The sequence below is a fragment of the Oncorhynchus mykiss genome, chromosome 1 (genome assembly GCF_013265735.2).
Source record: "Oncorhynchus mykiss isolate Arlee chromosome 1, USDA_OmykA_1.1, whole genome shotgun sequence".
NCBI classification, from domain to species: Eukaryota; Metazoa; Chordata; class Actinopteri; order Salmoniformes; family Salmonidae; genus Oncorhynchus; species Oncorhynchus mykiss.
Genome location: NC_048565.1, coordinates 27,525,216 through 27,549,950, shown reverse-complemented (window position 1 = coordinate 27,549,950; position 24,735 = coordinate 27,525,216). Strand labels below are relative to the sequence as shown.

Below are 24,735 nucleotides of genomic sequence, written 5' to 3'. Positions count from 1 at the left end.
AACATATACCCAAAATACACGTACATCGAAGGAATGGATTAAGACTTATTTTATTTAACCTTTAACTACGCAAGTCAGTGAACAAATTCTTATTTACAATGACGGCCTAGGAACAGTGGGTTAACTGTCTTGTTCTGGGGCAGAACGACAGTTTTACCTCGTCAGCTTTCGATCGTTCGATCTAGCAATCGTTTGGTTACTGGCCCAACTCTCTAACCACTAGGCTTCCTGCCGCCCCTATACATATACATGCAGTGAAAAAGTACTTGCCCCCTTCCTGATTTCTTTTTTTTTTTGCCCAGTCTCTTATGGTTGAGTCATGAACACTGACCATAACTGAGGCAAGTGAGGCCTGCTGTTCTTTAGATGTTGTGGGTTCTTTTGTGACCTCTTGGATGAGTCGTCGCTGCGCTCTTGGGGTAATTTTGGTAGGCCGGCCACTCCTGGGTAGGTTCACCACTGTTCCAAATTTTCTCCATTTGTGGATAATGGCTCTCACCGTGGTTCGCTGGAGTCCCAACGCTTTAGAAATGGCTTTGTAACCCTTTCCAGACTGATAGATGTCAATTTGTTTAATCTGTTCCAGAATTTCTTTGGATTGCAGCATGTCTTTCTTTTTGAGATATTTTGGCCTACTTCACTTCGTCAGACAGGTTCTATTTAAGTGATTTCTTGATTCAACAGGTCTGGCAGTAATCAGGCCTGGGTGTGGCTAGTGAAATTGAACTCAGCTTTCCAAAAAATTTGATTAACCACAGTAAATTCATGATTTAACAAGGGGGGGAAATTACTTTGTCACATAGGGCCATGAAGGTTCGGATAGCTTTTTTTCCCTTAATAAATAAAATGATCACTTAACTGCATTTTGTGTTTACTTGTGTAATATTAAAATGTTTGCTCTGAAACATTTTAAGTGTGACGTGCAAAAAAATACGAAATCAGGAAGGGGGCAAATACTTTTTCACAGCAATGTACATGTCAGAGCGGCATTGGACTAAGACTCAGTGGCATAGTATAGAGTACAGTATATACATATGAGATGGGTGATGCAATATTTACAAACAAGTAAAGTGACTAAGATAGTAGTACATGCAAGAGTACAGTTTACACATGAGATAAGTAATGCAAGATAGGAGATATTAAAGTGCCTAGTGTTTAATTTCCTTAAAGTGGCTAGTGATTCCTAATCTATGTCTATAGGCAGCAGCCTCTGTGGTGCTGGAGATGGCTGTTTAATAGTCAGTGGTTTAGGATAGAATACACTATATACATATGTAACAGCATAGCTTCCGTCCCTCTCCTCACCTGGGCTCGAACCAGGGACCCTCCGCACACAACTGACACCCACGAAGCATCGTTATCCATCGCTCCACAAAAGCCGCGGCCCTTACAGAGCAAGGGGAACAACTACTTCAAGGTCTCAGAGCAAGTGACGTCACCGATTGAAACGCTATTAGCGCACAACCCGCTAACTAGCTAGCCATTTCACATCGGTTACACATATGAAATGGGTAATGCAATATGTAAACAATGTAAAAGTGACTAAGATACTGTATAATAGTGTGAAGTGCAGTTTATACATATGAGATGAGTAATGCTAGATGCGGAACATTATTTAAGTGGCTAGTGATCCATTTCTAAAAGTGACCAGTGATTCCTAATCAGCCTCTGATGTACTAATGATGGCTGTTTAGCAGTCAGATGGCCTTGAGAAAGAAGCTGTTTTTTACACCCTCGGTCCCAGCTTTGATGCACCTGTACTGACCTCGCCTTCTGGATGATAGCGGGGTGAACAGGCAGTGGCTTGGGTGGTTGATGTCCTTGATTATCCTTTTGGCCTTCCTATGGCCACCTATGCTGTAGGTGTCCAGGAGGGTGGGAAGTTTGCCCCCAGTGATGCGTTGGGCAGACCGCACCACCCTTTGGAGAGCTTTGTGGTTATGGGCGGTGCAGTTGCCCTACCAGGCAGTGATACAGCCCGACAGGATGCTCTCAATTGTGCATCTGTAAAAGTTTGTGAGGGTTTAAGGTGTTAAGCCAAATTTCTTTAGACTCCTGAGATTGAAGAGGCGCTGTTGAGCCTTCTTCACCACACGGTCTGTGTGGGTGGATCATTTCAGTTTGTCAGTGATGTGTAAGCCAAGGAACTTGAAGCTTCAACCTTCTCCACTGCGGTCCCATCGATGTGGATAAGGGGGTGCTCCTTCTGCTGTTTCCTGAAGTCCATGATCATCTCTTTAGTTTTTTTAATGTTGAGTGAGAGGTTATTTTCCTGGCACCACACTCCCAGAGTCCTCACCTCCTCCCTGTAGGCTGTCTCATCGTTGTTGGTAATACTGTTGTGTCGTCTGCAAACTTGATGATTGTGTTGGAAGTGTGCTTGGCCACACAGTCATGGGTGAACAGGGAGTACAGGAGGGGGCTGAGCATGCACCCTTATGGGGCCCCAGTGTTGAGGATCAGCGAAGAGGTGTTTCCTACCTTCACCACCTGGGGTCGACCCGTCAGGAAGTCCAGGACCCAGTTGCACAGGGCGGGGTTCAGACCCAGGGTCTTGAGCTTGATGATGAGCTTGGAGGGTACTATGGTGTTGAATGCTGAGCTATAGTCAATAAACAGCATTATTACATAGGTATGCCTCTTGTCCAGATGGGACAGGGCAGTGTGGTGGCGATTGCATTGTCTGTGGATATATTGGGGCGGTAAGCAAATTGAAGTGGGTCTAAGGTGGCAGGTAAGGTGGAGGTGATATGATCCTTGATTAGTCTCTCAAAGCACTTCATGATGATAGGGGTGAGTGCTATGGGGCAATAGTCATTTAGTTCAATTACATTTGCTTTGTTAGGTACAGGGACAATGGTGGCCATCTTAAAACATGTGGGGACAACAGACTGGGATAGGGAGAGATTGGTCTACCAGCCAGCTGATCTGCCAGCCAGCTGTTTTGGTCTACCAGCCAGCTGATCTACCAGCCAGCTGATCTGCCAGCCAGCTGTTTTGCGCATGCTCTGAGAACGCTGCGTTCTCAGAGCATGCGCAGACCAGCTGGCTGGTGTGTTCACAGATATATTCAATCTCTCCCTATCCCAGTCTGTTGTCCCCACAAGCTTCAAGATGGCCATCAGGGCTGGCAGCCTTGCGAGGGTTAACACACTTAAATGTCTTACGTCGGTCACGGAGAAGTCCTTGATAGCGGGCCACGTCGGTGGCACTCTATTTTCCTCAAAGCGAGCGAAGAAGGTGTTCAGCCTGTCCGTGAGCAAGACGGTGTCCCCAACATGGCTGGTTTTCCTTTTATAATCTGTTATTGTTTGTAGACCCTGCCACATACGTCATGTGTCTGAGCCATTGAACTGAGACTCAACTTTGTCCCTATACCGATGTTTAGCCTGCTTGATTGCTTTGCGGAGGGAATAACTATACTGTTTGTATTCTTCCATATTTTATATTTATTTTCTAAACTTTATTTAACTAGGCAAGTCAGTTAAGAACAAATTCTTACTTACAATGACAGCCTAGGAACAGTGGGTTAACTGCCTTGTTCAGGGGCAGAACGACAGATCTTGACCTTGTCAGTTCGGGGATTCGATTTACCAACCTTTTGGTTGCTGGCCCAACGCGCTAACCACTAGGCTACCTGCTGCCCCAGTCTTCTTGCCCTGCTTAAATGTGGTGGTTCGCGCTTTCAGTTTTGCGCGAATGCTCCCATCTATCCACGGTTTCTGGTTGGAGTAGGTTTTAATAGTCACAGTGGGTACAACATCTCCTATGCACTTCCTGATAAACTCATTCACCGTATCGGTATATGTGTCAATATTATTTTCTGAAGCTACTCTGAACATATCCCAGTCCACGTGATCAAAACATTCTTGAAGCATGGTTTCCGATTGGTCAGACCAGTATTGAAATAGTCCTTACCACGGGTGCTTCCTGTTTGAGTGTCTGCCTATAGGAGGGGAGGAGCAGGATGGAATCGTGGTCCGATTTGCTGAATAGAGGGCCGTATATGCATTCTGGAAGGTAGTATAGCAATGGTTGAGGGTTCTAGCAGCGTGAGTACAATAATCATATGTTGATAGAATTCCGGGAGCCTTTTCCTTAAATTTGCTTTGTTAAAATCCCCAGCTACAATAAATGCAGCCTCAGGATATGTGGTTTCCAGTTTGCATAAAGTACAGTGAAATTCTTTGAGGGCATTCATGGTATCCGCTGGGAGGAGACTTAAGTTTCTGTATGTTATTACAGTTACACCATAAGTCGTTAATCATAAAATATATACCTCCACCCTTCTTCTTCCCAGAGACATATTTGTTCCTGTTGGCGCAATGTACTGAGAACCCAACTGGCTTTACAGAGTCAGACAGTGTCTCTCGAGAGAGCCATGTTTCCGTGAAGGAGAGTATGTTACAAACCCTGGTGTCTCTCTGAAAAGCAACTCTCACCTTGAGCTCATCAATTTTATTATCCAGAGATTGGACATTAGTGAGTAAAATACTCGGGAGCGGTGGGTGGTGTGCACGCTTCCTAAGTCGGACCAGAAGAACGACTCGAGTCCCTCTTCTCCGCCGGTGTTGTTTTGGGTCAGCCTCTGGAATAAGTTAAATTGTTCTGGGGAGAGCAAACAAAGGATCCACTCCAGGGAAGTCGTAATCCTAGTCGTAATGCTGGAAGTTCTGTTCGGTTATCTTCCTGGCTGTATTTAATGACACAAAACAATTCCTGAGCCAATAATGTAAAAAATAGTACTAAAACAAACAAAATACTGAAGAGTTGCAGGGTGTTGGCCTGAACTAGGACTAAATAGATTAATAGTGGGATGGGTATTTTTTAAATATATTTTTTAGTGAGTTTACTGTTAGATCGTAGGGTATTTGTTTATTTGTCATGTATTTATTTCAAGCAAAGTATAAGGGGTTTATACTCCAGTCTAGTAGGTGGCGGTATTACAACATTTATTGGATGCCAACCGCTATTAAACCTCATCGAAGAAGAATAAAACGAGGCCTCATCCAATCAGACTAGACCTCAGAAGTGCCGGGGTAAAATGTATGTCCGACTGGAAAACAAATGAGATAAGCGCAAAAGAGTGAACAACTGTCATAACTACTATTTGTGGAACAAGGGAAAGGATAATTTGCTATCTAGGATTCATGTAAGTTACCCAGCTAATACGCGTTACAACTAGTTATGAACCTGCCGTTGCATGCCACTAGCTTAGCTATAGTTAACTTGCTAAAGTGCTAGCTTGCTTTGTTCCTGTAAACGAACTGATTCTTAAATGTGTAATTCGTATTAGTGTTGTTAGCTTTGGGACACAATATCGGGAGTCTAATACACAGACCCCCGATGTCGTTGTGGGCAGTCATCAAAATCAATTATTCTAGGCTTTCCACGCTAGTTAGTTAGCCAGCCTAGTTGCTCATCGTGCCAAGGGAGCATGCGCGCGCTGGTTTCGATTCAGCTGTCATTGCGTGGCTGCATGCATCTTGATGCAAGTAGTTCGCAGAAAAGTCACAACTAGGTGAAAACCTATGTACTAGCAATGTCAGTTATTTACGCCGACATTGTGGACAACAGAGCAAAAGGCTCCAAACAGAAAAATGACAATTCACATGCTATGGCAGAAAACACTGACCAGTCCATCTCGACAACACAATTATCATGTTATTTACAAAATGTACGTTTCGAAAGATTACATACGACGCTCAACCGAACAATCAGGTTACATTTTGTGTAATACACAATTAATTGGTAACGTAAACTCGTACATCGCCTTGGTCCGTACAATTTCCCTTATTTTAGCGCACCCAAAACGTAATACTTCCAGATCAACTGTAATGTCAATACCATCGCAAAGCACAATTTCTCCCCTTTCCAACATAATCAATTACATGTCCTAAACGCTGCCCGTTTCTGCATAATTCAAGCAGGCAATGAGTCCCGTCGGGTCTTTTTAAAAATGGCGGGTGGGGAAGCGAAACTAATGCTTGATGCTGAGAAGGAGTGATGTTGAGTGGGAAATTAGCTTTTTTTCCACTCGATCTGTCCAACTTTCTCGCCTCTAAACTGTAAGTAAAACACTAAAGTGTTTTTATATAATGTGTCATTACTACATACCTATTTGAAGCTTTGTGTCAAATTTGAATCGGGATTTTAGGGCGGTGCTAAAGTGATCTTAGAAGTAAGCAGCGGCTTTGAGAATGATGACCGCATGCAATGATGACGCAAAAAATGACTAGGTATCCCCCTTACCCTGTCACTGTCCAGTTCTTGTTTTTAAACGATGAGAGAAGTGCTACACCTGGTGGAGATTGTAAGACAGAAATAGTTGCTTTATGCGTGCTGTACGTTACGACATGACACGTCTCGATGTAATGGAGGGTCCATTTTTTTTCAACTTTTCTCCAATACTATAGAGCCATTACCATGTCGATCAACGCTTGAATAGAAACATAGTTCACACCCCTGATTTTGAAGTCAACACAGTCGCTACAGTCCCATTAGTTTTCTTTGTAGCCTCGCTTGAATGTCGCGGTTACGCATATTTGTACGTTTACATACAGGGTGAAACTAATGACAGCAAAATCGTCTAAATGTTACTTACAAGCCAGAATGTTTAATACAATTACATTTGAACTTACTCTACCGGTTGTCCGTGGTGTTGGTACTTCAGATGGTTGAAATTTGAGACAAAATGTCCACAGGAAAGTATTGTTTACCAGACTTTTTCAAGCACAGGTACTGCAGTAGAAATTTCTGGCATGTGCAAAATCAGTCTTCTATGATATTGGCGATCCCCACAATTTAATGTGCATCCCACAACCTACTATGCGGGATGGAAATATGAGTCCCCCAAAAACTGAACTCCCAAAAAATAAATCCAACAATTTTTCTGTTAAAAATAAATAAAACAGATCTGAATCCTACACAGACTCCAGGGGAACCTGGGAGGGCGGGTCTTCCTCCGCCAGTACTTCTTGCAAGTCTTCCGATGTAAAATCCTTGAGTCCCAAAACCTTTTCTGCTGCAGCCACAATAATGTGCCGTTTGTTCGACTTCTTTGAGAACTGTGCTGTACAGTTTGACTGGAAATGAACGCAACAAAATACACTTTTGAAAAAATATATTTAAAAAATTATTCCACAACATTACAACACAGCAAGAGTAAGTACTACGAGAAAAGGTAAATCAACACCACCCCCCCCCCCCCTAAAAAAAATACATTAAAACAATGGCAAAATACAAATGAGTTAAATTGAAATAGTAATAATGACTAAATAAGACAAATGACAAGAGATACCAACATATGCACAAAGCAATACAAACAGTGCATTACAGAGAGACAATAGCTACATTGATCTACACGCTCACATCCACCAACCCCAATTGAAGTGTTTCCATATAGTCCAGGAAGGGTTGCCATATTTTCACAAAGTGGTTGAATTTATTTCTTAAAGCATAGGTAATAGTCTCCATAGGAATACACTTACTCATTTCAGAGAGCCATCTTGTAATTAGAAGAGGGGATTCCGATTTCCATGTCAATGCAACACATTTTCTGGCAAGGGCGATTTTCTGTAAATTCGATTTTGAAGTTATTCCTCAAAATTACATTTGTGAAGTTACCGAATGCATATTTCAGGGTCAAGTGGGACAGGGACCTCTATAATAAAGGCCAGGGTGTCACAAACATCATGCCAGAAGGCTTGTCATTTAGTACACTGCCAAGTAGAATGCAAAAAAGTGCCTTCTGTTTTTCCACATCTAAAACACATTTCTGATATTTCAAGGTTATATCTACAGTGGGGCATAAAAGTATTTAGTCAGCCACCAATTGTGCAAGTTCTCCCACTTAAAAAGACGAGAGGCCTTTAATTTTCATTATAGGTACAGTTCAACTATAACAGACAAAATGAGAAAAAAAAATCCAGAAAATCGGGCTCGGGAGAGACGAAGGTTGAAAGTCATGCGTCCTCCGATACACAACCCAACCAAGCCGCACTGCTAATTAACACAGCGCCATCCAACCCGGAAGCCAGGCGCGCCAATGTGTCCGAGGAAACACCGTGCATCTGGCAACCTTGGTTAGCGCGCACTGCGCCCGGCACGCCACAGGAGTCGCTGGTGCGCGATGAGACAAGGATTTCCCTACCGGCCAGACCCTCCCTAACCCGGACGACGCTAGGCCAATTGTGCGTCGCCCCACGGACCTCCTGGTAGAGGCCGGTTACGACAGAGCCTGGGCGCGAACCCAGAGTCTCTGGTGGCGCAGCTGGCGCTGCAGTACAGCGCCCTTAACCACTGCGCCCCCCGGGAGGCCACATTGTAGGATTTTTAATGAATTTATTTGCAAATTATGGTGGAAAATAATAATAATAACAAAAGTTTATCTTAATACTTTGTTATATACCCTTTGTTGGCAATGACAGGTTAAACGTTTTCTGTAAGTCTTCACAAGGTTTTCACACACTGTTGCTGGTATTTTGGCCCATTCCTCGGACTTTCAACCCCCTCCAAAGATTTTTTTATGGGGTTGAGATCTGGAGACTGGCTAGCCACTCCAGGACCTTGAAATGCTTCTTACAAAGCCACTCCTTCGTTGCCCGGTGTGTTTGGGATCATTGTCATGCTGACAGACCCAGCCACGTTTCATTTTCAATGCCCTTGCTGATGGTAGGCTTTGTTAGTTTGGTCCCAGCTCTCTGCAGGTCATTCACTAGGTCCCCCCGTGTGGTTCTGGGATTTTTGCTCACCGTTCTTGTGATGATTTTGACCCCACGGGGTGAGATCTTGCGTGGAGCCCCAGATCGAGGGAGATTATCAGTGGTCTTGTATGTCTTCCATTTCCTAATAATTGCTCCCACAGTTGATTTCTTCAAACCAAGCTGCTTACCTATTGCACATTGTCTTCCCAGCCTGGTGCAGGTCTACAATTTTGTTTCTGGTGTCCTTTGACAGCTCTTTGGTCTTGGCCATAGTGGAGTTTGGAGTGTGACTGTTTGAGGTTGTGGACAGGTGTCTTTTATACTGATAACAAGTTCAAACCGGTGCCATTAATACAAGTAATGAGTGGAGGACAGAGGACCCTCTTAAAGAAAAAGTTACAGGTCTGTGAGAGCCATAAATCTTGCATGTTTGTAGGTGACCAAATACATATTTTCCACCATAATTAGCAAATAAATGCATTAAAAATCCTACAAATCCTAAAAATCCTGCAATGTGTTTTCTGGATTTCTTTTTCTCATTTTGTCTGTCATATTTGAAGTGTACCTATGATGAAAATTACAGGCCTCTCATCTTTTTAAGTGGGAGAACCTGCACAATTGGTGGCTGACTAATTCTTTTTTGCCCCACTGTATAAGTCTATATCTAGATTTGATGGTCGCTCACACACTATCTTGGCATAAGTCTGACCATAGACCCTCATCAATTGTAGTATTCAAATCGGATTCCCATTGCTCTCTCGTCTTATGTACATCTAGTTTTGGGTATTGTTGCAATAGCAATGAGTACACTCTGGATTTAAATATATGTGTCATTGTTATCATGGAGTAGTTCTATTTTTGATAGGTTTGGTAAAGTCATCTGAGAAAGTTTCTTAACTGTAAATAACAAAATAAATGATTATTGGTATTTCTTTTAGTTGCTCAAATGACATAAGTACCCCATTTATATAACAATGTTCTAAATCTGTTATTCCCTTCTCATGCCACTGTTGAAACATGTTGTTATCCAAGATCATTGGCAGGAGTCTGTTTTGCCACCGGGGTGTTTTGGGTGACAAGTCTTGTTTCAGACCAAATAACTTGAATGAATTTCATACCAAGATCTTACTAAATTGATGGTACAGGGATTGATAGTTTTTGTTGATATAGTCTTGGGTTTCCACTTCTACATAATATTACTCCCAACTAGAGGTCAACCGATTAATCGGCATGGCTGTAAAATTAGGGCCGATTTTTAAGTTTTCATAACAATCGGTAATCGGCCTTTTTGGACGCCGATTATGGCCGATTACATTGCAATCCACGAGGAGACTGTGGCAGGCTGACCACTTGTTACGCGAGTGCAGCATCAAAATTACCTTGTGGCTGCAAGGAGCCAAGGTAAGTTGCTAGCATTAAACTTACCTTGTAAAAAAACAATCAATCTTCACATAATCACTAGTTAACTACACACGGTCGCGCCAGGGTAGCCTAGTGGTTAGAGCGTTGGACTAGTAACCGGAAGGTTGCAAGTTCAAACCCCCAAGCTGACAAGGTCAGATCTGTCGTTCTGCCCCTGAACCCACTGTTCCTAGGCCGTCATTGAAAATAAGAATTTGTTCTTGACTGACTTGCCTAGTTAAATAAAGGTATAAAACAATAAAAAATGGTTGATATTACTAGGTTAACTAGCTTGTTCTGCGTTGCATATAATCAATGTGGTGCCTGTTAATTTATCATCGAATCATAGCCTACTTTAACTTGATGATTTAACAAAAGCAAAAGCAAACTACCTGCATCAAGATGAATGCAGCCGAATGACAGCTGAATCAAAACCAGCGCGCGCATATGCCCCCTTTGCACGATGAGCAACTAGGTTGGCTAGCTAACTAACGTGGAAAGCCTAGAATAACTGATTTTGATGACTGCCCACAACGACATCGGGAGTCTGTGTATTAGACTCCCGATATTGTGTCCCAAAGCTAACAACACTAATACGAATTACACATTTAAGAATCAGTTTGTTTACGGGTACAAAGCAAGCTAGCAATTTAGCAAGCTAACTATAGCTAAGCTAGTGGCATGCAACGGCAGGTTCGTAACTAGTTGTAACGCAGCCTGACTAAGCAGTGGTAGGCAGCAGCAGGCTCGTAAGCATTCATTCAAACAGCAGCTCTTAGCAATGCTGGGATGCACAGCGCTGTTTATGACTTCAAGCCTATCAACTACCGAGATTAGGCTGGCAATACTAAAGTGCCTATAAGAACATCCAATAGTCAAAGGTATATGAAATACAAATGGTAGAAATAGTCCTATAATTCCTATAATAACTACAACCTAAAAATTCTTAACTGGGAATATTAAAGACTCATATTTAAAGGAACCACCAGCTTTCATATGTTCTCATGTTCTGAGCAAGGCACTTAAACCTGAGCTTTTTTACATGGCACATATTGCACTTTTACTTTCTTCTCCAACACTGTGTTTTTGCATTATTTAAACCAAATTGAACATGTTTCATTATTTATTTGAGACTAAATGGTTTTTATTTATGTATTATATTACGTTTTTAAAGTGTTCATTGTTCATTCATTATTGTTGTAATTGTCATTTATTACATATATTTTTTTTTAGATTTTTTTGGTCCTCCAATACTCGGTATCAGCTTTGAAAAATCATCAGTCGACCCCTCTACTCCCAACCTCTACCTTAAGAGCAAACATTTCCATCTAAGTCGAAGATGGGGCTGGTTAATTTTCAAATAGTAATGAAATTAATCTAATTTGCGCTGCCCAGTAATACATCTTGAAATTTGGTAGGCGTAGACCTCCTAGACTATAATCCCACGTTAATTTGTCCAGGCTCACCCTTGGGGTTTTGCTCTTCCATACAAATTGTCTTATGGTCTTGTAAAGAAACTCTTGGGTAGGGATATGGGTAAAGATTGAAATAGGCAGAACGTTCGTCTTAATACAGCTAATTCTCCCAAATAATGTGAGAGTCAGATCTATCCATCTATTCAAGTCATCCACCACCTTCTGAACCAAGACAGAGTAGTTAAGCTTGTACAAATTTCTTAAGTCATTATCTACTTTAATTCCTAGACATTTGAACCCCTGTGGCGACCATCTGAAGGGACCCATTCGTTCACAGATGCTATAGTCAAAGCGAGTCAGTGGAAGCATTTCACTTTTGTCCATGTTGACTTTGTAACCTGATATAGAGCTAGCTGTATGTACCCCAAAGCGTTTTGAGGGGTCGGGTCAGAGAGGAACAAAATAATGTAGTTTGCGAACAATGCGATCCTATGCGTTATCTGGCACCTGAAAGCCCTTTATGCCAGGATCCGTTCTTATGGCCTCCGCCAGGGGTTCAATGGCTAGCACAAAAAGGAGTGGGGAAAGTTAACAGCCCTGTCTACTACCTCTAAAGATTGGGAATGTGGCTGACATCATGCCATTAGTTTTGATCTTGGCTTGCGGTTTATAGTATAAAGTCTTGGTCCTTTGTTTGTCAACTGGGCTAAAGTTAAATTTAGCAAGTACCTTGAATAGGTATGGCCACTCCAGCCTATCAAAGGCCTTTTCAGCGTGTAGAGATACTGCTATACTAGGATCGCTCCTCACACTGGCCATGTGAATTACATCGAACAACCTTCGCAAATTATTGGTGGAGGATCTTTTCTGTATGAAGCCTGTTTGATCGGTATTAATCAGGTTTGCCAAATATTGTCCTAATCTATTAGCCATCGCCTTAGAAATCGATTTATAGTCATCATTGAGGAGCGAGATCGGCCTATAGGAAGAGCATTGTAGAGGATCTTTATTTTTGTATGTGTAACTGTTATAATAGCCGTGGAAAAGGAGTCCGGTAGGCTCTGCGTCTCAGCTGCTAAAGTTAGAACATCCATTGAGTGGAATAAGCAAATCGTTAACTCCTTAAAGCCATCGTCTCCTGGTGATTTGCTGGATTGTAGCGAAGAAATTTCCTTTTCGAGTTCTGTGAAGTGGCGATCTAGTTCGTTTTGGTCTTCCTGTGTGAGGTACGGTAGATCAATAGTAGACAGAAATGTGTCTCATTGCTGGTTCCGTTCCATCAGAAGTGTATAACTTAGAATAGTATTGTTTAAATTAATCATTCTCTTCCGGGTTGTGAGACACTTGACTGTTCTGTTTCAATAGAGTTGATGGTTCTCAAATTCTCAGCTTTTCTGTCAGGCCAATACTTTGAGTTTTCTCCCCCAATTCATAATGTCTTTGCCTAGTTCTAAGAATAGCCTTTTCAGTTTTGTTGTTATATTTTAGTTTTTTATTCACCAATGAGCGAGCGGTATGTTTCTTTAGAGACACATTTTTGGTGTTATTTTTGTATTAATAAGATTTCATTCTCTAATTCATTCAATTCAGCAGTGCATTTCCTATTAAGACCTTTGGTATAGGAAATGATTTGACCCCTAAGAAAGGCCTTTTGTGTATCCCAGAGTACAAAACTATTCGGAGAGGACAGTTTGTTTTACAGACAAACATAATTTGGTCTCTGATAAATTGACAAAATTCTGCCTGTTTCAAAAGAGTTGGGTTTAGGCACCATCTATAAGTCCCTTGAACTCCGCCTGGCATCCAAACAAAGTGTGAGGGGAGAATGATCTGAGATAGTTCTGGATAAATACTAGTTTCCACAACTATGGGTTACCTGTGCTGATAGGAGAAAATAATCAATCCGGATATAAGAGTTAGGTGGGCAAGAGTAGAATGAGTAATCCCTATCTTGTGGGTGGAGCTGTCTCCCTATGTCTTTCATAAATGATAGTGCATTTGGCGGACTTAGTCAATGAGGTTGCTTTAGTTGAGGATCTAGCCAGAATCGTGTCCAGACAAAAATGAAAGTCGCCCCAAACTAAGTGTTCCCTGAAATTCCGCTACCTTGAGGAATATATCTTGAATAAAAGTATAATCATAATTAGGTGCATATGCATTAAGCAAGGTCCAATATTCAGAATGCATTCTGCCATGGACCCCTACATAACATCCCAGTGGATCAAAAATTGTTTTCGTAACACAGAAGAGTAAATTCTTATTAATCAACACAGCTACTCCCGGTGTTTTTGTGTTTTATGAAGAGGCAAAGACCTGTCCTACCCATTCCCTCTTTAACCTTTTATGTTCTGCCCCTGTTAGATGTGTTTCTTGTATAAATGCAACATCGGTCTTTAGCTTTTTCAAGTACATACATGTAAGGACTCGTTTTCGTTTGACAGGACCTTTCAGTCCATTGACGTTTAATGATGTATGATTTACTATATTAGCCATATTGTTCACTCACTCATGACATTTACATTCATGTACTATGTCCAATAAAGAGGTGGGATATTCTATTGCCTACTTTTGGTGAGCCTGTAGTCAAACACATATTATAGAGCTAAGGTCTCTCACAAAATAGTACTGTAATAAAAACAAACAATTCCCCTCCTCCCCCCATTGTTCTTGAACGTGCCCAGCATAAACCCCACCTGTAGTGGAGCTATGCTCCCACTGTCGCAATTTCAATTTCTAACATGAAGGCAAACATGAACATGGAGCTTGAGCCCAATAAATTAACAAATGTAGGATTCTATTTACATAACCTGTACTCAGTACTTTGTTGAAGCACCTTTGGCAGCAAGTACAGCCTCGAGTATGACACTACAAGTTTGGCACACCTGTATTTGGGGAGTTTCTCCCATTCTTCTCTGCAGATCCTCTCAAACTCTGTCAGGTTGGATTAGAAGCATCGCTGCACAGCTATTTTCAGGTGTCTCCAGAGATGTTTGATTGGGTTCAAGTCCGGGCTCTGGCTGGGGCACTCAATGATGTTCGGAGACATGTCCCGAAGCCACTCCCGTGTTATCTTGGCTGTGTGCTTAGGGTCATTGTCCTGTTGGAAGGTGAACCTTCGCCCCAGTCTGAAGTCCTGAGCGCTCTGGAGCAGGTTTTCATCAAGGATCTCTCTCTGTACTTTGCTCTGTTCATCTTTCCCTCGATTCTGACTCCCAGTCCCTAGCGCTGAAAACATCAGCACAGCATGATGCTGCCACCAATATGCTTCACCGTAGTGATTGTGTTAGGTTTCCTCCAGACATGACGCTTGGCATTCAGGCCAAAGAGTTCAATCTTGGTTTCATCAGACCAGAGAATCTTGTTTCTCATGGTCTGTGAGTCCTTTAGGTGCCTTTTGGCAAACTACAAGCAGGCTGTCATGTGCCTTTTACTGAGGAGTGGCTTCCGTCTAGCCACTCTACCATAAAGGCTTGATTGGTATCCTTCTGAAAGGTTCCCCCACCTCCACAGAGGAAATCTGGAGCCATGTCAGAGTGACCATTGGGTTCTTGGTCACCTCCCTGACCAAGGCCCTTCTCCCCCAATTGCTCAGTTTGGCTGAGGGAGCAAGCTCTAGAAAGAGTCTTGGTGGTTCCAAACTTATTCCATTTAAGAATGATGGAGGCCACTGTTTTTAGGGACCTTCCATCCTGCAGAAAATGTTTTGTTACCCTTCCCCAGATCTGTGCCTCGACACAATCCTGTCTTGGCGCTCTACAGACAATTCCTTTGACCTCATGGCTTGGTTTTTGCTCTGACATGCACTTTCAACTGTGGGACCTTATGTAGACAGGTGTGTGCCTTTCCAAATCATGTCCAATCAATTGAATTTACCACAGGTGGACTCCAAGTTGTAGAAACATCTCAAGGATGAACACTGTAAAAACGATGCACCTGAGCTCAATTTTTAGTCTCATAGCAAAGGGTCTGAATACTTATGTATATAATGTATTTCTGTTTTTTATTTTGAAAACATTTGCAAAAATGTCTAAGAATCTGTTTTCAATTTGTCGTCATGGGGAATTGTGTGTAGATTGTTTAGGAAATGTTTTTATTTAGTCCATTAGAATAAGGCTGTAACATAATGTGGAAAAAGTCTAGGAGTCTGAATACTTTCCGACTGCACTGTAACACACTATCATGTGATTCAATCTGTTAAGGCCATAAAGACTGCATGTAATTTAATCCAGAATAGTCATTGGTTTTTAACCCAGACATTCTGTCCCTTAACTTCTAGTGGTTGCCATGGAAGCGGAGGGCTTTGGAGAGCTCCTGCAGCAGGCGGAGCAGCTTGCAGCGGAAACTGAGGCTGTGTCTGAGCTTCCCCATGTTGAGAGGAACCTTCAGGAGATCCAGCAGGCTGGAGAGAGGCTACGTTCCCGCACCTTAACCCGAACGTCGCAAGACGCTGCTGACGTAAAAGCGTATGTTCTCTCTTGTGTATCAGTCAGTCACAGTGATTTATTTTATTTAGAGATGACCCACACATTGAAATCACATGTGACGTATAGGCCAGTTCCCTTTTTCTAGTAATATCTCATTATTTCCCCTGTAATGAATGAGGCTGATGGTAATAAGATGTTGAAGTCATCTGCACAAAAGCTCATCATTATGATTGGTTATTTTTCAGATGTCAATACATCTGACTGCGTTTGGACTACTTGCAATTACGTGATCTTGTCACTATAGCGTGTGAAATAGAGGATAGATATGTTTCATCAGTATTTGTACTCTTGGACACCCAGTTTATTGGAGCTGTTCTGTTATGGGAGATGTCTTTAAGAACGTATTTATGATGGCAGGTTAATGCTGCTCCCCACATTTCACTGGCATATGAAATGCAGTGTAGCTTTGTTATGTTCTGCATTGCAGTGAACTTACTTCATGCTCCTCATGCCCTCTAGAGCAGTGGTTTCCAAACTTTTTATAGTCCTGTACCCCCTTTAAACATTGAAACTCCAGCTGCGTACCCCCTCTAGCACCAGAGTTGGCTCACTCTCAAATTTAGTTTTTTTGCCATCATTGTAAGCCTGTCTCACACACACACACTATACGATACATTTATTAAACATAAGAATGAGTTTGAGTTTTTGTCACAACCCGGCTCGTGGTAAGTGACAAATAGCTCTTCTAGGACCAGGGCACAAGTAATAATAATCAATAATTTAGCCCTTTTATTTAGCCATCTTACATATAAAAACGTATTTGTTCATCAAAAATTGTTAATAACTCAACACAGGTTAATGAAAAGGGTGTGCTTTAAAGGATGCACAGAACTCTGCAATGGGTTGTATTGAAGAGGCTCTCAGTCTTAAATCCTTATCCACAAACAGTCTGTGCTTGTATTTAGTTTTCATGCTAGTGAGGGCCGAGAATCCACTCTCTCACATAGGTACGTGTTTGGAAAGGGCATCAGTGTCTTAATAACCAGTTGCGACGAGCAAACCCGGATCCGGGATCCTATTTATAGCCTCAAGCTCATTACCATAACGCAACGTTAACTATTCATGAAAATCGCAAATGAAATAAATATGCTAGCTCTCAAGCTTAGCCTTTTGTTAACAACACTGTCATCTCAGATTTTCAAAATATGCTTTTCAACCATAGCAAAACAAGCATTTGTGTAACAGTATTGATAGCTAGCGTAGCATTTAGCGTAGCATTGAGCGGGCAACATTTTCACAAAAACAAGAAAAGCATTCAGATAAAATCATTTACCTTTGAAGAACTTCGGATGTTTTCAATGAGGAGACTCTCAGTTAGATAGCAAATGTCCCGTTTTTCCAAAAATATTCTTTGTGTATTAGAAATCGCTCCGTTTTGTACATCACGTTTGGCTACCAAAAAAACCTGAAAATTCAGTCATCAAAACGCCAAACTTTTTTCCAAATTAACTCCATAATATCGACTGAAACATGGTAAACGTTGTTTAGAATCAATCCTCAAGGTGTTTTTCACATATCTCTTTGATGATATAACGTTCGTGGAAGTCTGGTTTCTCCTCTCTATCAAATGGAAAAATAGTTGCACCTGGCGTTTGCGCACCAATTTCGACGCAGGACACCAGGCGGACACCTGGTAAATGTAGTCTCTTATGGTCAATCTTCCAATGATATGCCTACAAATACGTCACAATGCTGCCGACACCTTGGGGAAACGGCAGAAAGTGTAAGCTCATTCCTGTCGCATTCACAGCCATATAAGGAGACAATGGAAAACGGCGCCTCAGAAATTTTGCTCATTTCCTGTTTGAAGTTTCATCTTGGTTTCGCCTGTAGCATCAGTTCTGGGGCACTCACAGACAATATCTTTGCAGATTTGGAAACGTCAGTGTTTTCTTTCCAACGCTGTCAATTATATGCATAGCCGAGCATCTTTTTGTGACAAAATATTGCGCTTAAAACGGGAACGTTTTTCATCCAAAAATGAAATACTGCCCCCAGAGGTTCAAGAGGTTAACAGCGCAATTTGCCAAGGCAGGATACTCTTGAAAGCAGCCCTATCCAGAAATCTGACAGTGGCTTCTGATTAAATACAATTTTCACAGAACCGTCTCTCTTGTTCAGATATCGGTAAGTGGACTGGAGGCAAGGCATGAAAGGAATAACGGATCCAGTTGTTTGTGTCATCTGTTTTGGGAAAGTACCTGCGTAATTGCTCACCCAACTCACTCATGTGCTTCGCTATATCACATTTGCACAGTTCATTTGCACACAAAAAAATCATACAATGATGGAAATACCTGTGTGTTTTCCTTGTTAATGCAGACAGAGAAGAGCTCCAACTTCTTAATCATGGCCTCAATTTTGTCCCGCACATTGAATATAGTTGTGGAGATTCCCTCTAATCCTAGATTCAGATCATTCAGGCGAGGAAAAAACATCACCCAGATAGGCCAGTCATTTGAGAAACTTGTCATCATGCAAGCGGTTAGACAAGTTAAAATTAAAGAACACTTTAAGCTCGTCTCTCAATTTTAAAAAAAACCTGTCAATACTCTGCCCCTTGATAACCATCGCACTTCTGTATGTTATAAAAGTGTTACATGGTCGCTGCCCATATCATTGCATAGTGCAGAAAATACATGAGAGTTCAGGGGCCTTGCTTTAACAAAGTTAACCATTTTCACTGTAGTGTCCAAAACGTCTTTCAAGCTGTCAGGCATTCCTTTGGCAGCAAGAGCCTCTTGGTGGATGCTGCAGTGTACCCATGTGGTGTCGGGAGCAACTGCTTGCACGCACGTTACCACTCCACTATGTCTCCCTGTCATGGCTTTTGCACCATCAGTACAGATACAAACATGAGTAGCAGCTACGTTTGGCTACACACGGACTGTTAGTGGAATTCCCGCGAGAGAGTAATGGTTAATGTGATTGGATGTTAATTATTTGACTAGGCTACCTGTATTTGACATTGTGTTGTTATTTTGCTGAACATCTAGATGGTTTAATTTTATTTTTGGCAGTGAAACTAGGCTACCCAGGCAAAGAAAAAACCTCACCCACATCTATAGCACCGTTGGAAAATATAAATGAACTGTTTGAAAATGTGAAGAAAATAAAGAAAATAAAGAATTACTAAAAGTAAAATGTGAATCACATTTTTATTTTGGCGTACCCCAGTTTGGGAATACCTGCTCTAGAGGATACTATACTAAACAAACACAATCTACTCTTCCTCTGTTCCCTGTAGCTCTATCCTCCTGGGTTCCAGAGGCCTGGACATATTCCACATCTCCCAGCGTCTGGAGAGCTTGAGTGCTGCCACTACCTTTGAACCTTTGGAGCCAGTGAAAGACACTGACATCCAGGTATTAATTTCAGACTGTCTCTACGAGTGTGGGGCTACTTTTACATCCACACCTGTTCTCCGGTATGTCACAACCTTCTCTTCTGAGTTTTTCAGAGGCAAAGGCAGCCGGGCAAGTGATGGTAATGCATTTTTTTGAGTTCGTAATGATGCTTTAGTCAAACTGTCAGTTTCGTATCTGGTTCTGTTAATGTCACAGCTGAGGTTTACTGTGTAATGATTTTTTTATGCTAATAGGAACCAAGCTGACGGATTCTGTTGGAGGATCATTGCAGTTTCTTATTTTTGGAAGTATTAGAAATGTGTGTCTAGGAAAATATGTCTGACGTGTATTGTGTCCAAATCTTTACTCATCATTCTGTATATCAAACCCATTGCCTGAAGTGCTGAGAGTTTGCAATTCAAACGCATGCACAAAAGTTAACCCAACGTCCTTTGATTGGATTTGAATTGTCTTTGGTAGATGTCTATGTGATTTACATTTGGGGGTATTGAACTGTCTCTGGTACAGTTGAAGTCTGAAGTTTATATACACCTTAGCCAAATACATTTAAACTCAGTTTTTCACAATTCCTGACATTTAATCCCACATTTAATCCTTTAACTTCCTGACTGATGTCTTGAGATGTTGCTTCAAAATATCCACATCATTTTCTTTCCTCATGATGCCATCTATTTTGTGAAGTGCACCAGTCCCTCCTGCAGCAAAGCCCATCTGGTTTGGGCTTAGTGGCACCATCAGTTGTTTTTCAACAGTGCAATGATCCAACACACCTGCAGGCTGTTTAAGCGCTATTTAACCAAGGAGAGTGATGGAGTGCTGAATCAGATGACCTGGAGTCCACAACACCCGGCCTCAACCCAATTGAGTTGGTTTGGGATGAATTGGACGGCAGAGTGAAGGAAAAACAGCCAACAAGTGCTCAGTATATGTGGGAACTCCTTCAAGACTGTTGGAAAAGCATTCCAGTTGAAGCTGGTTGAGAGAATACCAAGTGTGCAATGCTGTCAAGGCAAAGGGTGGCTATTTGAAGAAACTCAAATATAAAATATATTTTCATTTGTTTAACACTTTTTTTTGGTTACTACATGATTTCATTTGTTTTTTCATAGTTTATATGTGTTGACTATTATTCTACAATGTAGAAAACAGTAAAAATAAAGAAAAACCCTTGAATGAGTAGGTGTTCTAAAACTTTTGACCGGTAGTGAGTGAGTGAATGAGTGAGTGTATACACACACACATATATATATATATATATATATATATATATATACAGTTGAAGTTGGAAGTTTACATAACCAAATACATTTAAACAAAGTATTTCACAATTAATGACATTTAATCCTAGTAAAAATTCCCTGTCTTAGGTCAGTTAGTATCACCAATTTATTTTAAGAATGTGAAATGTCAGAATAATAGTAGAGAGAATGATTTATTTCAGCTTTTATTCCTTTCATCACATTCCCAGTGGGTCAGAAGTTTACATACACTCAATTAGTATTTGGGAGCATTGCCTTTAAATTGTTTAACTTGGGTCAAACTTCCACAAGCTTCCCACAATAAGTTGGGTGAATTTTGGCCCATTCCTCTTGACAGAGCTGGTGTAACTGGGTCAGGTTTGTAGGCCTCCTTCACGCATACACGCTTTTTCAGTTCTACCCACACATTTTCTATGGGATTGAGGTCAGGGCTTTGTGATGGCCACTCTATTACCTTGACTTTGTTGTCCTTAAACCATTTTGCCACAACTTTGGAAGTATGCTTCGGGTCATTGTCCATTTGGAAGACCCATTTGTGACCAAGCTTTGACTTGGTCAGTATTGCATTACAATACCCCTCAAATCAGAATTGGCCTAATTCCTCTGCCTTAACCAGTGAAAAATAGTCCTTCATTAAGTATATCCTAAATAAGAGTCAGGACTATCAAGTGATAAATATCTGTGTAATTTAAAATAGGTAAAATATAAATGAGCCTAATTTCTCAGAGCATTTCCAGTAGGAATGATGGTATTAAAAATTGCAGATAAAGATAGTTATTGCTTTCTGAACTTCTGCTCTTAGCCCTGACTCCTATGTGTAAAAAAAATAAAAAGTTACATGGACAAATTTGTGGATATTTTCTTAATAATCAGGGATCAGAAACAGCCATACGCTGAGTATACAACATATTAAGAACACCTCTTTCCCTGACTTAGCTTTCACCTGGTCAGTCTATGATTCTTTATTGATGCCATCTGTTAAATCCACTCCAATCAGTGTAAAAGAAGGATTTTGAAGCATTGAGACATGGATTGTGTATGTGTGCTATTCAGAGGGTGAATAGGCAACACAAAAGATTGAAGTGCCTTTGAACGGCGTATGACAGGCGCACTGGTTTGCACAAGTTTTGTGTCAAGAACTGCAATGCTGCTGTTTTTTTTCACGCTCAACAGTTTCCTGTCTGTATCATGAATACATTTGGGAACCTGCATCCCTGTAGAATGCTATAGACACCTTGTACAGTCGTGGCCAAAAGTTTTGAAAATGACACAAATATTAATTTTCACAAAGTCTGCTGCCTCAGTTTGTATGATGGCAATTTGCATATACTCCAGAATGTTATGAAGAGTGATCAGATGAATTGCAATTAATTGCAAAGTCCCTCTTTGCCATGCAGTGGAAATGTTTTTTGGGGATTCAGTTCATTTGCATTTCAGCCCTGACACAAAGGAACCGCTGACATCATGTCAGTGATTCTCTCGTTAACACAGGTGTGAGTGTTGACGAGGACAAGGCTGGAGATCACTCTGTCATGCTGATTGAGTTCGAATAACAGACTGGAAGCTTAAAAAGGTGGGTGGTGCTTGGAATCATTGTTATTCCTCTGTCAACCATGGTTACCTGCAAGGAAACTCGTGCCATCATCATTGCTTTGCACAAAAAGGGCTTCACAGGCAAGGATATTGCTGCCAGTAAGATTGCACCTAAATCAACCATTTATCGCATCATCAAGAACTTCAAGGAGAGCGTTTAAATTGTTGTGAAGAAGGCTTCAGGGCGCCCAAGAAAGTCCAGCAAGCGCCAGGACCGTCTCCTAAAGTTGATTCAGCTGCGGGATCAGGGCACCACCAGTACAGAGCTTGCTCAGGAATGGCAGCAGGCAGGTGTGAGTGCATCTGCACGCACAGTGAGGCAAAGACTTTTGGAGGATGGCCTGGTGTCAAGAAGGGCAGCAAAGAAGCCACTTCTCTCCAGGAAAAACATCAGGGATAGACTGATATTCTGCAAAAGGTACAGGGATTGGACTGCTGAGGACTGGGGTAAAGTCATTTTCTCTGATGAATCCCCTTTCTGATTGTTTGGGGCATCTGGAAAAAAGCTTGTCCGGAGAAGACAAGGTGAGCGCTACCATCAGTCCTGTGTCATGCCAACAGTAAAGCATCCTGAGCCCATTCATGTGTGGGGTTGTTTCTCAGCCAAGGGAGTGGGCTCATTCACAATTTTGCCTAAGAACACAGCCATGAATAAAGAATGGTACCAACACATCCTCCGAGAGCAACTTCTCCCAACCATCCAGGAACAGTTTGGTGACAAACAATTCCTTTTCCCGCATGATAGAGCACCTTGCCATAAGGCAACAGTGATAACTAAGTGGCTCAGGGAACAAAACATCAATTTTTTGGGTCCATGGCCAGGAAACTCCCCAGACCTTAATCCCATTGAGAACTTGTGGTCAATCCTCAAGAGGCGGGTGGACAAACAAAAACCCACAAATTCTGACAAACTCCAAGCATTGATTATGCAAGAATGGGCTGCCATCAGTCAGGAAGTGGCCCAGAAGTTAATTGACAGCATGCCAGGGTGGATTGCAGAGGTCTTGAAAAAGAAGGGTTAACACTGCAAATATTGACTCTTTGCATCAACTTCATGTAATTGTCAATAAAACCTTTGACACTCATGAAATGCTTGTAATTATACTTCAGTATTCCATAGTTACATCTGACAAAAATATCTAAAGATACTGAAGCAGCAAACTTTGTGGAAATTAATATTTGTGTCATTCTCAACCTTTGGCCACAACTGTAGAGTCCATGTCCCGACGAATATTGCAAATCAACATTAGGAATGTGTTCCTAATGTTTGGTATACTTGTATTTTTACTAGCTATGGAATAACCAATTGATGATCAAGTGGTGCTGTAATGTGTTCAGAACCTAAATGGATACATGCCATATTATAGTGGGTTTCAAACTAGGGCCGGGAATTGCCGGGGACCTCACAATACAATATTATCACAATACTTTGGCGCTGATACGATTCGTGTTGCGATTTGATGCTGTGAATTTATTGTAATGTTCCAAACACATTGCTCGCCATATGTCTGCTGCAGAGGGACAAGAGAGAGCCGTGAGAACATTTTGTTTTGATCAGTCATGGAAATTAAAGTGCTGAAAACCAATTGGTACTCTATTTCAAAAGAAGTTGGAGAACAAGCTATGGAATAGTGCTGAGCGGTTTACTGAAACGTTGGTTATTTTACTTTTTTAAAGAACTCATTGACCAACATCCGTTCAATTATTTGAATTCCATTTTGGAGGGTTTTTTCTGTGAGCTCATGAGTTTCTCTAGAGATAAATATCCAGCCCAAACTGTGAGATGTAGCAGGGAGTTATAGTTTCCAACAGGACAATATTCTAGGTAGTTTAGCTCATAACGTGGTAATTAACTACAATGACCATAATCCCGTGCACATCTACTTGTCCGGTCTGTTTCTTTTACACCTGCTATGGAAGAGAGAAGAATGTGTGATTGTGAGGGGATACAGAGAGCAGCTGTTTCTTCCCGAGGTATCTCTATCTGAAAATACATGGTCTAAGTGATTGATAGTTGGTATTCAGCAGTCATAAAAGTATTCCTTATTTACTTTAAAGAACTACAAAATAGTGATTTTTGTCAGGCAGCAGCTCTGCAGAGATGAGAAGACTTGGAATTAAATGTTAGACTAATCAAATAATATACACCTGACATTTTTTATTTAAGTAAGGTGAATAAATTGTTAATTAACCTTTTATTTAAACTAGGCAAGTCACTACTAAGCAGTAATTGGCAGTTACATCATGGGACTTTTTTAAATGTATAGTTTTATTCTGTGTTACTTCATTCAACCCACGTAATGCATAGTGCAAATAATCGAAACCGGAATCGAAAACCGTGATAACAAATCTAGCCGAAACTGAATCACCCCCCTGAAAAAGCACTAATTGCTCATCACTAGCTATGAAGTTTTGATGCAGTTACAGCCAACTAGCGCAAAAATAATATTACAATATTGTCAAAACAATATGATGTATCATCAAAAATAATATCCCAACATGTAACTGTA

The 24,735-nt window shown here is 41.3% G+C and overlaps 1 protein-coding gene across 2 annotated transcripts in view; it reads left to right on the top strand.

Moving 5' to 3' along the window:
* Nucleotides 1-4,987: 4,987 nt before the first annotated feature.
* LOC110520211 (nuclear pore complex protein Nup93) overlaps nt 4,988-24,735 on the top strand; it is a 37,363-nt gene continuing 17,615 nt past the window's right edge. Inside the window, exons 1-3 of one of the 2 annotated variants that reach the window (XM_021597382.2) lie at nt 4,988-5,152; nt 15,798-15,984; nt 19,253-19,370. In XM_021597382.2, coding sequence (XP_021453057.2) covers nt 15,806-15,984; nt 19,253-19,370 — 297 coding nt within the window. In that variant the 5' untranslated portion in view covers nt 4,988-5,152; nt 15,798-15,805. Of the gene's footprint in view, nt 5,153-6,049; nt 6,069-15,797; nt 15,985-19,252; nt 19,371-24,735 lie in introns of those variants that run through there. The other variant, XM_036974842.1, reaches the window with a different exon arrangement.